At 44.1% G+C, this 15,168-nt stretch overlaps 1 protein-coding gene across 1 annotated transcript in view; it reads left to right on the forward strand.

Annotated features, from left to right (window-relative positions):
- The window catches only part of LOC117350567 (rap1 GTPase-activating protein 1-like), a 30,569-nt gene extending 22,356 nt beyond the window's left edge, over positions 1–8,213 (forward strand). The window contains exons 18-22 of the mRNA XM_033924897.1: positions 2,991–3,114; positions 4,054–4,156; positions 5,223–5,308; positions 5,409–5,478; positions 6,462–8,213. Of these exons, the coding sequence (XP_033780788.1) occupies positions 2,991–3,114; positions 4,054–4,156; positions 5,223–5,308; positions 5,409–5,432 (337 nt within the window). The 3' untranslated portion in view covers positions 5,433–5,478; positions 6,462–8,213. The remainder of the gene's footprint in view (positions 1–2,990; positions 3,115–4,053; positions 4,157–5,222; positions 5,309–5,408; positions 5,479–6,461) is intronic.
- The last annotated feature ends 6,955 nt before the right edge of the window (positions 8,214–15,168 follow it).

Genomic DNA, 15,168 nt, shown 5'->3' on the forward strand with positions numbered 1-15,168 from the left:
AGCGGCATTATAACTTTCTCCGATCTACTCGAGATTCCTTTCTTTATCATGCCCAACATTCTATTTGCCTTCTTTGCCGCTGCCGCGCATTGTGCCGACGGCTTCAGGGTCCTATCTATCAGTACACCCAGGTCCTTTTCTTGTTCACTCTTCCCCAGAGTTGCACCTGACATTGTATACTCGTATTCCTTATTTTTATTGCCTAAATGCATTACCTTGCATTTCTCCACATTGAACTTCATCTGCCATTTCTCCGCCCATGTTTCTAACCAACACAAGTCGCTCTGGAGTTTCTCTCTATCATCCTGCGATCTGATCGCCCGGCATAGTTTTGTATCGTCTGCAAACTTGATGATCTCACTGGATGTTCCTTCCTCCAGGTCATTGATATAAATATTAAAAAGGATCGGCCCAAGTACCGAGCCCTGGGGTACACCCATGACATGGTTAGAAGACAAGAAAAATTTTGCAAACTTGCAAGACAATGTCTTCTTCCCCCCCACTTCTACACCTGCTGTCCAGAAATGAAAGATGGAGATTTTGTTGAAGTTAAGTGTTGGGAGGCGGGGGATTCCCACTATTCCCACCATTCCTAACCCTCCAAACCCTGAATCCAACTGGATCACCCTCTCTGAGACCACCTACCACTCCCTCGCACCACTATCCACTAAAACTGTCTCCTACACCCGCAAGGCCCCTTGGTACCTTCCATACCACAGAGAACTGAAGCAGAAATGTTGAATACTGGTACGCAAATGGAAAAAAATCTAAATCCCCCACAGACAGACAGTCCTGGAGGGTTAATATTAAGTCCTACAATACTGAACTAAAAAAAGCAAGGAAGAACTACTATGGTAACAAAATCTCCAGGTCCAACAACCAAAGTAATACATTGTTCAACATCTGGCACTCCATATCCTCTAAACATGATGCCACCATACTCCCCTCCTCTCCATCTGCAGACGATCTAGCAAAATTCTTCAATGAGAAAGTCACTACCTTACGATGCTCGTTCCCACCAGCACCCTCTTACAACCCTCTGGTGTCCACCGACTCCAACCCGACTCTAACTGTCGCCAAACATATTCCAGTCGACAGATCCTGGACCGCCTTTGAGCTCGTATCTGATTCCCAGCTCGCCAAACTCTGCTTCAAGTTGAAATCCTGCAACTGTACCTTGGACCCTTTCCCCTCCTACCTATGCAAGAAAATTCCCACACAAGCCATCTCATCTCTCACCAAACTTATAAACTCTGCCTTACTTTCAGGCCTATTCTCTGCAGAAATGGAACACATTGCCCTATCCCCACTACTGAAAAAAGCTGATCTAGATCCCTCCATACCATCTAGCTATCGCCCAATAGCAAATATTCCTCTCCTGACCAAGTTGCTGGAGTCCATCATATCTACCCAACTTTCATCCTATCTTGAGAGATTCTCCATTCTCCTACCCTACCAACATGGCTTCAGACCCAACTTCAGCACCGAATCCCTATTGGCCTCATTAATCTCAAAGGTCCAACACCTTTACTCTTGCAATAAGTTCGCTGTTCTTCAATTCGACCTTTCTGCAGCTTTCGACATTGTACATCACGATATACTAATTCTCCAACTTTCTGAAATTGGCATAAACTCAACAGTCTTAGATTGGTTCTCAAAATTCTTACGTTCTCGCTCCTACTTTGTTAACATGAATGGCTTCTCATCCCTCCCATGGAAACCGATTTGTGGAGTTCCTCAGGGCTCACCTCTATCCCCGATTCTTTTCAATGTTTTATATGTCCTCCCTGAAACTCCTCCAACTGTCCCCCTTGGAAACACTTTACACTTACGCCGATGACATCCTTATCCTCCTCGAGACCGATTCTAACCTCACCAATCTCTCTGAGAACATCTCTTCATGTATATCGAACCTCCAATCCTGGGCCCTCATCATACAAATGAAATTAAACGAGACCAAAACAAAACTACTTTGGCTTGGCCCAAAATTAGATCAGCTACCCATCCTCATTCCACTATCCTCTGGCACCACATTGCAGCTTGAGCACTCATGCAAAGTTCTGGGCATCATCATTGATTCCACACTATCCTTCAACGACCACCTTAATTCCTTAGTAAAAAAAAAAAGCTTTTTCAATCTTCACATGTTAAGGAAAGTGAGATCCTGCTTCCATCATCAACACTTTGCTGTCCTCGTACAATCCATCATTCTTTCTAGACTGGATTACTGTAATTCCATCTACTTAAGCCTAACAAAGAAAAGCCTTCATAGACTCCAGCGGATTCAGAACAGCGCGGCTAAACTAATCTTCACAAAAAGCAAATTTGACCACGTCTCCCCGCTTCTGTCTAAGCTTCACTGGCTCCCAGTAATCCTTAGGGTTCACTACAAATGAGCCTGTCTAACCTTCAAGTCTCTACATGGCATCCTCCCCTTTTTCCACTATCTTGGAACTCCTCTAATCCCAACACCACCAGATCCACTCAAAAATTCAAACTATCCTTCCCCTCTTTAAAAGGCATATCCTATGCAGGAAAATTAGGGACTTCCCTCCTCTTCAGGATCACCGAACTCTGGAACAGCTTTACTGCCCCGCTTCGGAGCCTGACCTCCCTCCAACTCTTCCGAAAACATTTGAAAACTTGGCTTTTCTCTAAAATGCAATGACCCGTCCCTCATTGATATACAAAGTCCCTCTAAACTTCTCTCTCTAAGTCCTTCTACTTTTCATTGTAGTTCCTTTCTATACCAACTCCTGTAAACCGTGCCGAGCTCTACTTCTGTGGAGATGATGCGGTATACAAACTTAAGGTTTAGTTTAGGGATGCATAATTTCGATGTGATAGGACTGTAGATCGCATGGCCCATGTCTAGAGTGCTGGGCTTGCCCTCTCAGACACACGCAAGTTCTCTGGATTCATCCTTGTACCTTGCACTTAGAAAAATCTTTCCAGAGACCAATTGTGTCCTTATTTGTCCCCTCCAACAGAGTCTTGTCCAGCCAGACATCAGGATACTGTGCCATGCAGCCACTCTCTCGTTCTTCGTCTGATGCCAGCAGTTGCTGTAGTGGACTGCAGGCAGACGAGACATCAGATGAAGAGGATGACATGGTAAAGGAGGCTCGTATCTGTGCAGGGGAGGGGAAGAGGAAGGGAAGGGGAGGGGAAGGGAAGGAGAGAGAAGGGATGCTGGCACCCTGAGGAAGGCCATGCTCGGGACGGACTGCCTCTCCCCCTATACTAAGGTTACCAAACATCCGGATTTCCCCAGACATGTCTTCCTTTTGAGGACATGGGTCTGGACGACTTTTCAAAACCCAGCAATTTGTCCAGGTTTTGAAAAGCCTCCTCAAATTGCGTCGAGAAGAGCAGGCAGTGGTGGGCGGGACTGGGGGGACGGGGTTAGGGAGTTACAGGGCAGGGATGGGCAGAACTGGGCGGGCCTGGGAGCGGGTCTAGAGGTCCAGATTTTCCGATTTCTTCACCACTGCATCCAGGCCATCTTCTGTAGCCACAAGAACCCACTTTATAGATGTAAGATGTTGCAAGATTCCCCATTAGGAACCATCACCAAGGAAAAAGATCTAGGTGTCACCATGGGCAGTACATTGAAATCTTATGCTCAGGGTTGTGCCCCAAAAAAGCAAACCTATGACCCTGGTGAGGCTGTACCATGAGGTGACCCCCCCATCTCCAAAACAAAATATAGAGGGAATTAGAGAAGGAACAGACAAGGGGGATCAACATGATTAAGGGGATGGGATGACTCATATGAAGAAGGGCTAATGAGGTTAGACGTCTTCAGCGTGGAGAAGAGACAACTGAGGGGGAATATGATAAGTGGATTTGAACGGGTTAACGTGAATCAATTGTCCACTAGGGGGCACTCAATGAAGTCACCTAGTAACACATTTAATACAAATAGGAGGAAATGGGTTTTTTTTCCACTTAATTAATAGTTAAACCTTGGAACTCATTACTAGATAATGCGGTTAAAGCAGTTAACCATCTTGTATCCGGGTTTTAAAAAGGGGATTTTTTTATCACCAGGATCTCGTGTACTCACCTGAGGGTCCACAGAAGCTGGAGTCCCTGGTGCAAGGTGTGTGGCTGGGGGACAGCATAAGCACCCCCAGCAGTATTACCTCCCCAGGTAAGGAAGGGGGGAAATTATTTACAGGGGCAGTTATCAATGTGGGCTGCCGTTAAAAATGGGTTATTGTGCTCTTAACCCCAGTTATTAGCAACTAGGTATCATTGCCTAAAATGGGACTTTTTGTAAACCAGCGCATCTTAATGGTAACCCTCGTTGATAACGTCCTCCCTATGAGTCATACAGTGCGGGAGTAGTAAAATGTTCAGGGAAGCCAGGGCTCAAATCCGACGGCTGCTCTTGGACAAGTCACTAATCTTCCATTGCCTTAGCTACAGTAATCTCTTGGAGACAGGGAAATGCCAGCAGTCCTTATGAATTAGTACTGAAAACATTTGAATTAGAGAATGACACGGGGACAAATTTTTCCACGTCCCCACAGAAACTAATTTTCCCATCCCGGCGAGTTCTTTTCTTGTCCCTGCCCCATTCCTGCAAGCTCCGTCCTCATCTACAGAAGCTTCAAACACTTCAACATCATAAGTGTTCGAGGCATGTGTAATTAAGGTAGAGCTTACAGGAATGAGGCAGGGACAGGGCCAGTGACAAAATTCACGGGGACAGGATGGGAATTGAGTTCCTGTGTGGACGAGAACAAATGTGTCTCCTTGTCATTCTCAAATGTGAACTAAATTCAGTTACTTTTCCAACATCACCCCAGCAATGTATCAGGTAAGGTGCATTTTCAAAAGCCACTTACCCAGATAAATATGACATCTGAGTATGCTCAGTCTTTTCTAGAATAAAAAAATCTGCATTGGGGAAAGTAGGTAGAATTGGGATAAATTTATGGGAGGGAATTTTGCATGCTACACGTATTATGTGTCCCGGGCAGTATCCTTTGAGAAATGGATAAAGGAACTCGCAAACGTTGCAGCTGCCCATGAAGCTTTTAAAATGTCCCCGTTAATATTTAGAAAATACGCATGCAGCTTTTATATAACTAGTGTTACTGCCTAAACTTTGTGACAGTGTGGCAAAATAAAGTGATTCCCTCAGGTTCAGACCTACCTGGGATTGGGACTGAGGCAGAAAGGAGATGATTTTGAGCCATCTTTCTTTTCAGTTACAAAACTCCTGCGCTATGGGAATTCACCAGTATCAGAGGAGAAGGTGACAGCGAGCAAGACGGAGCCCACACGCTACACCCCGGTATGTTCCCACCTTCCCCACTTCCACCCGCCCCATTGCAGAGAGCCCCTGATGTCCTTCCAGAACCTGCTTAAAAAGAGGACATTTCCTTATTCCACAGGCCTCCATTTTGTGCTGTGTGTGATGTCATCGCTGGAGGGGTGCCATGGTGCATGTTAGCTAAGGCACAGGTAACTTGCAGCAGGTCGGGGGGGCCGAGGGTACTCCCTGGTCTGACTTCAGTTAATTATGTGTCACTACCCATGCTTGTCACACTCCTCAAGCAGAAGGAGATCAAAGAGTCTTCAGCTGGAAGGGCTGTTTTGGTTGACCTTTTCTTCTATATAAGAGTGATTTTTTTTAAACGCTGAACCAAAATGACTTCCACTGTTAAATTTTTATCTGCTATTCCAGAGAAATCAGAACGGATAAACATGGAAGGTCTAAGGCCTGCAGTTGAATGGCTGGGTTCAACTATAGTGAAATTATTTTGGAGATTGTGTGTGTTTGCTATCTTAACAGGCGGCTTTCTGGGACAAGGAACTGAAACCTTTGTTATTGAGTTCCATGTCTTACAATCATTTTCGAAAGCAACTGAAGACACATTTGTTCATAAATTAATCAATTCTCTCTAGTTTGTATTATTTGTTAAATTTTGTAAACCGCATTGAACTTACTGGTATAGAAATGACTTGTTCTGTTCTCAGAACGGTCTACATGCTCTTTGCCTTCCTGTGAAAATAACCAATAGATTTCAACAGCATCATCCATCCCAAAATTAAATTAAACCACTCTATTACGTAGGCCCCAACAGTACCACAACCCATCATTCACCTTCATATAATTCAGTCGTAACACTCTGCTAATCAAACCTTTCACTTCCATGGACTACAATGGTATCACTCTCCTAACCGAGTCATTCACCTCCATAGATTTCAATGGTATCAGCCTCCTAATCTTGTTATTCATGTCCAGAGATTTTAATACACGTGAGGACTGAATTGTTTTTAAGAGCTTAAGCGTTTACCAGCTTCCCTCTCCGTGTGGGTTCTTGTCTCTATGGTCATTTGTTCTACATAGTTTGTTTCTGTTTACCTAACTTATGTATCTGATTTTTTTTCCTTTGCTTTTCTCATGAGTGTGGCAGATTTCAGCTGAGTGTGTTAACTTGCAGGGCTACAGCTTACAATGGAGTGTGCCTTGTACCGCTCATTTCACTGCAGACTCCTTAAACTAATTCCTAAACTTTCTGTGTTGCTTCCACATCCCATGAGGCCAGGCATGCAGAGGTAACCAGATGTGCAGAAGACTGTAAAACTATACATTTTAGTGTAGACGTCCCCCAGATACACCACATCCACAGAGGGAATGAATGCCTGATTTCAAGAATGAATGGATACTGGACTATACTGAAGAATGGACACATGGGAGAGGGTGAATGGATACCGAGATATATCACAAGACGGAGATGTATGATGGATTTTGTTGGTTAGAAGTATGTGTTATAGCGAGCTACATGATGGCTGTTGCATATGGAATGTACTGATATTTGGTCTTTTGATGTTGATCTTTCATTTAATCCACAGATGGCGAATGAGTAGGAGATAGTATTTGAAAGTAATTCAGAGACCTGTTCAATCCTCTTCCTTGATTTTTGGGGAGTGGGGGAAGGGATGTTGTCTGGAAGTCCATTCTGGGCATGAGGAGTAATGAACTGATTTGAAACACTATGGCTTTGTACAATGTAGATGGCTTCCCGTATCTTTGGTCTCTACTTTCAGGATATCTTGATGAAATGAAAAGGCTTGCTCACCTTATTGGCCCTGTTCAGATGTCCGAGAGCTTTCTGAGATGATTCAGATGTTAACTGGAATGTTTCCACAGGGTGGTTTCTACTTCAGGGCCATAAGAGGCGTGTGAAAGAGGCAACCCCAGCCAAGGAGGTTGTAACTTATCTAAGCGTGTAGAAGCAACGCGACCCTCTTGGGTCAGTTAGGAAAATGTTCTCCATCCAAACCGCTATTGTGTCTTAAATGTTATAGTCAACGGACCTCTGGTCTTCTTTCCAGCTAACTGTACCTTTCTCGCCTATCTGTGACCCATTCTTACCTAGATCTATGCCTATTAAGAACTTTCCAAAGTGATTGTAATCGTATGTTGCTAATTAATCCAGAAGTGGGCCACATTCCTGACTGATGGGTAACTTTTAACTGCCCTTGGGTGATTAGTCTTGTGAACCAGTTTTCTCCAGTGCTACTCATCCCTCCCAGTGGGGGCAAAGGAAGGTCAGCTTATTCCTCATGTATCTATATAGAGAAAGGTCTGACACCCAGAGGCAGGCCTACACCAGCATCATCTCATTCTCCAAAGCCTCTCATGATTAGAATTGTGGCCATCCACCCAGCCCAAATCTTGACTGTCATGCAGAAACCTTCAAGCCACCCATAGACAGCATTTGACTGTAACATGAAAAGCTGTGATGCATCTACTGATTGCCAACAGAGGAACTTCCTTGAAACCATAATCTCACACCCACCCAATAGGAAAGAATAGGAAGGCTTTGGGTCTCGGTCATATCATTAGTGAGTTATTCTCTGTTTCCTTATACTACAGAATAAAAAGAAAGGGTGAGAAAACAGAAGACAAATGAGGTCATTGCCTGCTAAGCCAACTGTTGGCCAATCCATAGTCTACTAATGCTTATGGGGCAATTACAGGCTGGGTCATTTGACCTTTACCCTACCCAACCAGAAGTTTCCATGAAAAACGTGAAGTATCCTATATTAAAGGAAATCAATGTTGAGGAGGAATTGAAAGTTATTATAAATGGTTAAAAATATTCATGTGTTCTATCATAAATTGTGAAAAAGTGATTGAGAAACGGAGAGAAATATCTCTCTATAAACACTACCAAGCAGTAAATACTCAAAATATTCTCTTAACTGTGATGAAGGAGCGTTTACAGTGCACTGGGGTGGGAGAGAGGGGGAAGGATGTGAGTATCACCATAGCAATATTTTTGTGTCATTGATGTGAAAATGACCTTGAAACCAACTCTCTGTGTTTGTCAATCTGTCTGTGCTGTATAAAGTCACAATAAAGTGAGAAAGAATAGATCTCAGACTCGTTTCTACTGCTGTATGGGGCGTGAGGGGTTTCAGCTGTGCTATGGGAGTGCTGAACAACCCTGAAACATTCAGACACTGCAGAATAATCAAAAAAGGATGTGTAAAGAAGAGTCTACCCACACTCTCTACTACTAATTAACCACAGCTGTTTCAGTTGGTGTAATCTGTAAGTCACTAACACCTCTGTATAACGTCACTGAACCTTTAGGCCTAATACTGGATCTGAGGGAAGATATCCCCTAACACCCTGCTGGGACACTAGTCAATACTGGCTCAAAGGGAGAGTGTTCCCTAACACCATTCTATGATACTGGTCAGTATCGGCTCAGAGGGAAGAGTGACCCTAACACCATTCTGGGACACTGGTCAGTACCAACTCGGAGGCCTAGTGTTTTATCTTATTTTGTGTTTGAATTTCCAATCAAATCGCCGACAAAAAAACCCAGCTGTGCCTCAAAGCAGTTTGACAAGCGAAAGAAAAAGCCTCAGATGGTTGGAGAGGTGTACCCACACTCTACCACCCTTACATCACGGGAAAAAAAAACTTTCGCTAGTGTAAATACAACGAGGTGAAAACTTTTGTGAAAAATAGCCGATGACTCTTTGTGTAGATAGCCACTATGAACAATTTCACAAGTTTAAAGTAACAGGCCGACAATCGTTTTTTGGCAATAATATCACTGCCTCAGGGCCTGAATGAAAACCAGGCTATCTATTTGACGGTGTCTTCCATGAAACAATCGTCGGCCTGCTACTTTGAACTTGTGAAATTGTTCACAGTGGCTAGCCACAAAAAGAGTCACTTTTTCATCTCATGAGTTTTCACCTCGTTGTATTTACACTAGCGAAAGTTTTTTTGCCCGTGATGTAAGGGTGGTAGAGTGTGGGTACACCTCCAACCATCTGAGGCTTTTTCTTTCACTTGTAAAACTGCTTTGGCGCACAGCTGGGGTTTTTTGTCGGCGTGCTAATGGAGTGAGTTTTGGTTCTATTTAATTGTATCTTCCCTCCATTCCCCTGTCTTGTAATTTTTTGTGTTTAGATGTCCTGCATCACACATGGACAGATGTGTTCATAAACAGGAAAATAATCACTTGATTTGCTTCAAAGTTTTGGGAGATTGTCAGACTTTGTAGACTTCTTTTTCCTCCCGAGATCCTGTCCCAGGAGCCTTTAGTCTTGTTTAAATTCTGCTTCCCAGTTTTCTGCTCTCTCTGCAGAGAAGAGGCTGAGAATTTTCCTCAAGCACAAGTAAGTCTTTCTTTACACCCCTGGCACTGGGACTATTCTCCAGTATTTTCTACCTTTTGCTTCATTTTCCTTCCTCTCTCAATCCCTGATGTAGGCTGAATTTGTGACAGAGATAGAATCAGAGATGGGCATTGGGGGAAGGTAATGGTCTCTGGCAATCCATCTGATATACTCAGTCCTTTAAACTGATATCCAAGGAAAAATTTCAGCACTTTGATGACATTACGTAATTTCTAGGACCAGAAAGAGAAGAGGGAGAGAAAGACCAATCCGTTTTATCAGGGGTCTCTTTAAATGTACCGTATGAATAACTGTGATTTTGGTTACAGGCTTGGAGGATAATCCTTTAAATTTCCTTGCCAGAGATATGCATAATTTCTGTTTGCTGCTATGAGTGTGAATTTATCATTTTCTACACCACCATTAGAAAACTGACATTACCTTGGTTTACAATGTGGCATTAAAACCAAAAAACCTTCTTTAAAAAAAAACTCCAAACATTACAGCTGTTTAGAATAAAATATTATATTTATGAAGTTGACCTACTAGGGTCCATCTAGTCTAGTATCCTGTTTCCAATTCACAAGTTCAATGGCAGAGTCCCAGAAAACAGGGTTTCATTCATGCTAGTTTGTCTGCCAGGATCTAACCTGCTTGACCAGCTGAATAACTTCAGAGGATCTAGCAGGTTAATAGGAGTCAGGGTAAGTTTGACTCATGCTGATTGCCAGGGACTCAACTTCTCTAGCCACCTCCTCTCACCCCCCCCCCCCCCCCCCCCAACACACACACCTTTTACAAAATCATAGTACGTTTTTTAGCGCCAGCCACAGTGGTAACAGCTCTGACGCTCATAATTTCCAGGATTTTCCCATGAGCCAAGGACTGTACTGTTATGACATAGCACGGTAACGGAAGCCTTTCACTTTAAAACTACAGGGACGTAAAAGCCAGAGACAGACATCAGGCAAGGATTTTGGCATTCACTAAAGAGGTGGCTGTAAGGATTTGCCCCCCACATGTAAGGTTTTGGAGGGGTAATGTTGAAGCAGAGGCGGCCTTACAATCCACCAGGACCCGGGTTCGATACCCCTCGTTGAAGATTCAATAGGCAGTAAAATTACTGACAAAGACAGCTAAGAGTGATTGCATAAATATATATATTGTGCAGAAATAGGCTTAATATTACAGAAAGATTTATAAAGATACATCAAGCATTACAATTGTACTGAAAGAAATAGAAAAGACAGTTTACCTGCCTTACAGAGTCCAGAGGAAGGAAAGAGAGAGAGAGGGGAGGGGGTGATGCAGAGAGGAAGCTTTTATAGGTAGAAACTATTGTATTTCCCAGTATCTTTCTGTTTATAATTGGTAAACTATTTGAAACAATGGTTGTTTAATTGATAAGGAAGGTGTGACACTTGCAGGCATGGTAGATGAGATTAGTCTCTGGCTTCTTTGTCTCATTCAAGTAGCCTATCTTCTTGATAAACAATCCAGTCTGGCTGGATGCTTAATGTATGTGAATTCTGTGCATCAACATTCCAGAGTCAGATTGATATAATGTCCCATAGGCCTTTGCTGACGTTGGTTAGGCCAACCGAAAATGCTGGCTGCTAGCAATGGCTTCTTAAGCGCCACAATGGAGTTCATTCCAGGGGAAGGGGAAGCTGAAACTGGATGACTTAAGAGCATCCAATGCATTACTAACTCTCCACTAAATGTAGCGAGGACCCCACAGCGCTTAGAGATGACGAAAGAAAAAGTCTGACTTTACCGAATGCAACATCCTTGGCATGAAAAACTTTTGTCACTCTGTATCGCAGGGAAATGAGAAAAATGCAATTTGAGTGTTTGTGTCACTATGATTTAAATAAACTAGGCCAACGACCGCGCAGGGCCAAATAACCTTCAAACACGAACTCAGACGCAATCTTTTCCTCTGCTAGCTTACTAGCGTCCTCGTTACATTTAATGGAGAGTTAGTAATGCACTAGATATATTTTTCACCATTCCTGCAAGTGTTAGTGAGTGGCTTAAGAAGATAACATAAGACGAGCCATACTGGGTCACACCAAGGGTCCATCTAGCCGGGTATCCTCTTTCCACAGGGGCCAGTCCAGGTCACAAGTACCTGGCAAAAACCCTAGAAACTTCTACTAAGAAACAGCAAAGGTCACTGCTTTTAAGGAACAGTCTACAAACTGTCTGGACACAGATATTTTTCAAACACAGACCATGCACCAGTTTCCAGAGTCTTAGCACATACATACATTGAAATGTACTCCGGAAACAGAGTTTGTACAGATTTGAACTTGTTTTGTTCTGTGGGGAGTGGAGTAGCTCGGCTGTCTGAGAATCTGAGGAAGCGGGTTCAGTTCCCACTGCAGCAACAAGTCACTCAATCTTCAAAATAAGTACCTGCACATAATGACTAAACCACCTTTGATTATAACCACCAAAAGGCAGTATTATCAAATCCTCTCCACCCTGTGTGGTAGGTTTTCAAAAGAGCACATCTAGCTTCGAAAATCCAATGCTATACACATTGTTACCTCTCTTGATGGAACCTAATGATTAAAATGCCAACCATGAAAATGAAGAAAAAGGACCCACCTTTGGAACAGTGTGCTCAATTTTACCCCGTGCACAGGGGCAGATTTCAAGTAGCTCTCCTTCACCCCTGGTAAATAGCCTTTGAAAATTAAAGTATTTCTTATGGAAACCAACATGTGCATTTGACGGGGAAGACGGGACTGGATTCCAATTCTGCAGGTGCATCTTGGATGTGACTTTTGGTGAGATGGGCAATGGCCGTCAGGTATATAACTGGGGACAGCTCTAATGGAATTATGTCATGGAAATTCAGGATGTTAACAGAGAATCTGCATGTTTGTCTCATGTCTGTTCTTTGTGAAGATCCTGAAAAGCAGACCTGGCTAGGCCCTAGGGGTTACTCCAGGAACAGAATTTATTTTCCTCTGAAAAAGTTTGCTTCCTGTGAATTCATGTCATATCCCCTCCTCTGTCCCCTATCCTCTAAGGCAGGGGTGGCCACACTTTTTGGGTTTGCGAGCTACTTTTCAAATGACCAAGTCAAAATGATCGACCAACAATAAAAATACTAAACATATACCCCCTCTTTTACTACAGTTTGCGAGCCGATTTAGCGCATGCTAAGTGCTAATGCAGTAAAAGAACCCCATATTTATTTATATATATATCGAATGCACCTCTAGATCTCGTTCCCTTCCCCAACCAACATCTCTCTCTGTCCCTCCAGGAGTCCAACTTTTCTTCCTCTCTCTTCCACCCCTATTGGCAACATGTCTCTTCTGTTATGATTTTGCATCTCTCTGTTCTTCCTCAGGGTCTCTCCCCCTCTGTCTCTTCTGTCTGCACCTCCCATAGTCCAACATCTGCCCCCTCTCTTCTGCCTCTCCTTTGTTTCAGGTTTCTCCCTCTCTCTTCCTTCTGCAAACATTTTGAGTCCTCCCAACTTTGGTCCAGGTCTTTGTCTCTCTCTCTTTGTCTTCCCCCTCCCCAGGGCCTGGCATCTCTCTCTCCTCGGTTCAGGGTGTTTGCTCTCTCTAACCCCTCTAGTAGTCCAGGATCTTACCTGTCTTCCCCCTCCCTTTTGGTTCAAGTCTGCTTCCCGCCCCTCCTTAAGGTCCTTTTGTCTCCCCCTCCCCCCCCCCCGATCCAGCATGTCTAAGGTAACCCTCATCCTGCCGGGGCCATCGCGGCGGGCACAGCCTTACTCCAACATGCGGGATCTTATATCTGCTGCTTCCCGCACACAGTGACTGTCAGGACCTAAGATCTCTTGATTGAAACTGTCCTCGCCTCCGTTCTTCCCTCTGGGCCTAACTACCACAGTTGAAAGTTAATTATGGCAGCCTGCAGAGCGAACATAGCAGACTGCCATCGGTCTCTGTTTAACGTTCCCTCTGCTGCAGTCCCGCCCTTCCTCTGACAGGGGCAGGACAATGGCAGATGGAAGAAAGGAGGCGAGGACAGTTTCAATCAAGAGATCTCAGGTCCTTACAGTCACTGTGTGCGGGAAGCAGCGGAGGTAAGACCCCGCATGTTGAGGTAAGGCTGTGCCCGCCACGATGGCCCCGGCAGGATGAGGGTTGCCTTAGAGACGCTGGATCGGGGGAGGGGGAGACAAAAGGACCTTAAGGAGGGGCGGGAAGCACACTTGAGCCAAAAGGAAGGGGGAAGACAGGTAAGATCCTGGACTACTAGAGGGGTTAGAGAGAGCAAACACCCTAAACCCAGAAGAGAGAGATTCCAGGCCCTGGGGAGGGGGAAGACAAAGAGAGTGAGAGAGACAAAGACCTGGACCAAAGGTGGGAGGACTCAAAATGTTAGCAGAAGGAAGAGAGAGGGAGAAACCTGAAACAAAGGAGAGGCAGAAGAGAGAGGGCAGATGTTGGACTATGGGAAGTGCAGACAGAAGAGACAGAGGGGGAGAGACCCTGAGGAAGAACAGAGAGATGCAAAATCATAACAGAAGAGGGAGACATGTTGCCAATAGGGGTGGAGGAGAGAGGAAGAAAAGTTGGACTCCTGGAGGGACAGAGAGAGATATTGGTTGGGGAAGGGAACGAGGTCTAGAGGACAGAAGAGGTGCACTCGGTATATATATAAATAAATATGGGGTTCTTTTACTGCATTAGCACTTAGCGTGCGCTAAATCGGCTCGCAAACTGTAGTAAAAGAGGGGGTATATGTTTAGTATTTTAATTGTTGGTCAATCATTTTGACTTGATCATTTGAAAAGTAGCTCGCAAGCCCAAAAAGTGTGGCCACCCCTGCCTTAAAGACTGGGGATCTTTGCTCTCTAGCCTCTGTTCACGCTTCAGTGCCATCTACAGACGTCTTACTATGGACTTCATTGGGGAGGAGTCACTCTTCACCTAGCTCTCCACTTATACAGGATTCCTTCACTCAGGTCTTTTGTTCTTTATCAACTTCATAGGTTCAACAAAATCTGCTCTTCTTTGACCTGTGATGTTGTGTGTATATTTTTTTCACATCCTCTTTTCTTCCCTAGATTTTCCTACCAGCCTCCACCGTGGCTTCTTCAGAACTCATCTGCTGGAACTTTCTATTGCCTCCAGGGCTTCCTCATGTGCCTGCGTCCTCTCCTCAGTGGTTTTCTGTCAAACACCAGGGAATGCTTGAACCCCCTGATCTTTAGCTTTTCTACCCTCACCACACTTTCCACATTCAATTATGTGCTGTCCTTCAAAGGTCCTGCATTTTAGTGGTCACCTTCTGCTATCATGTCTTCCTCGATCTTGTATCTGCTTCATACCACAAAGTATTATCTGGAAATTACTGTCTAAAACTCCAGCTTTTTAAATGTGCCTATCACAACTCATAGTTACTCCATCCCTAATTGCACTGCCCAATTACCATTCTAATGCTTGGTTTTCTTTTCAGTAGTCAAAAACCTGGGGCAGCATGATTTATATAACCTAAAATAAGTCC

This window comes from Geotrypetes seraphini, chromosome 16, assembly GCF_902459505.1.
Source record: "Geotrypetes seraphini chromosome 16, aGeoSer1.1, whole genome shotgun sequence".
In the NCBI taxonomy this organism is placed as follows: Eukaryota; Metazoa; Chordata; class Amphibia; order Gymnophiona; family Dermophiidae; genus Geotrypetes; species Geotrypetes seraphini.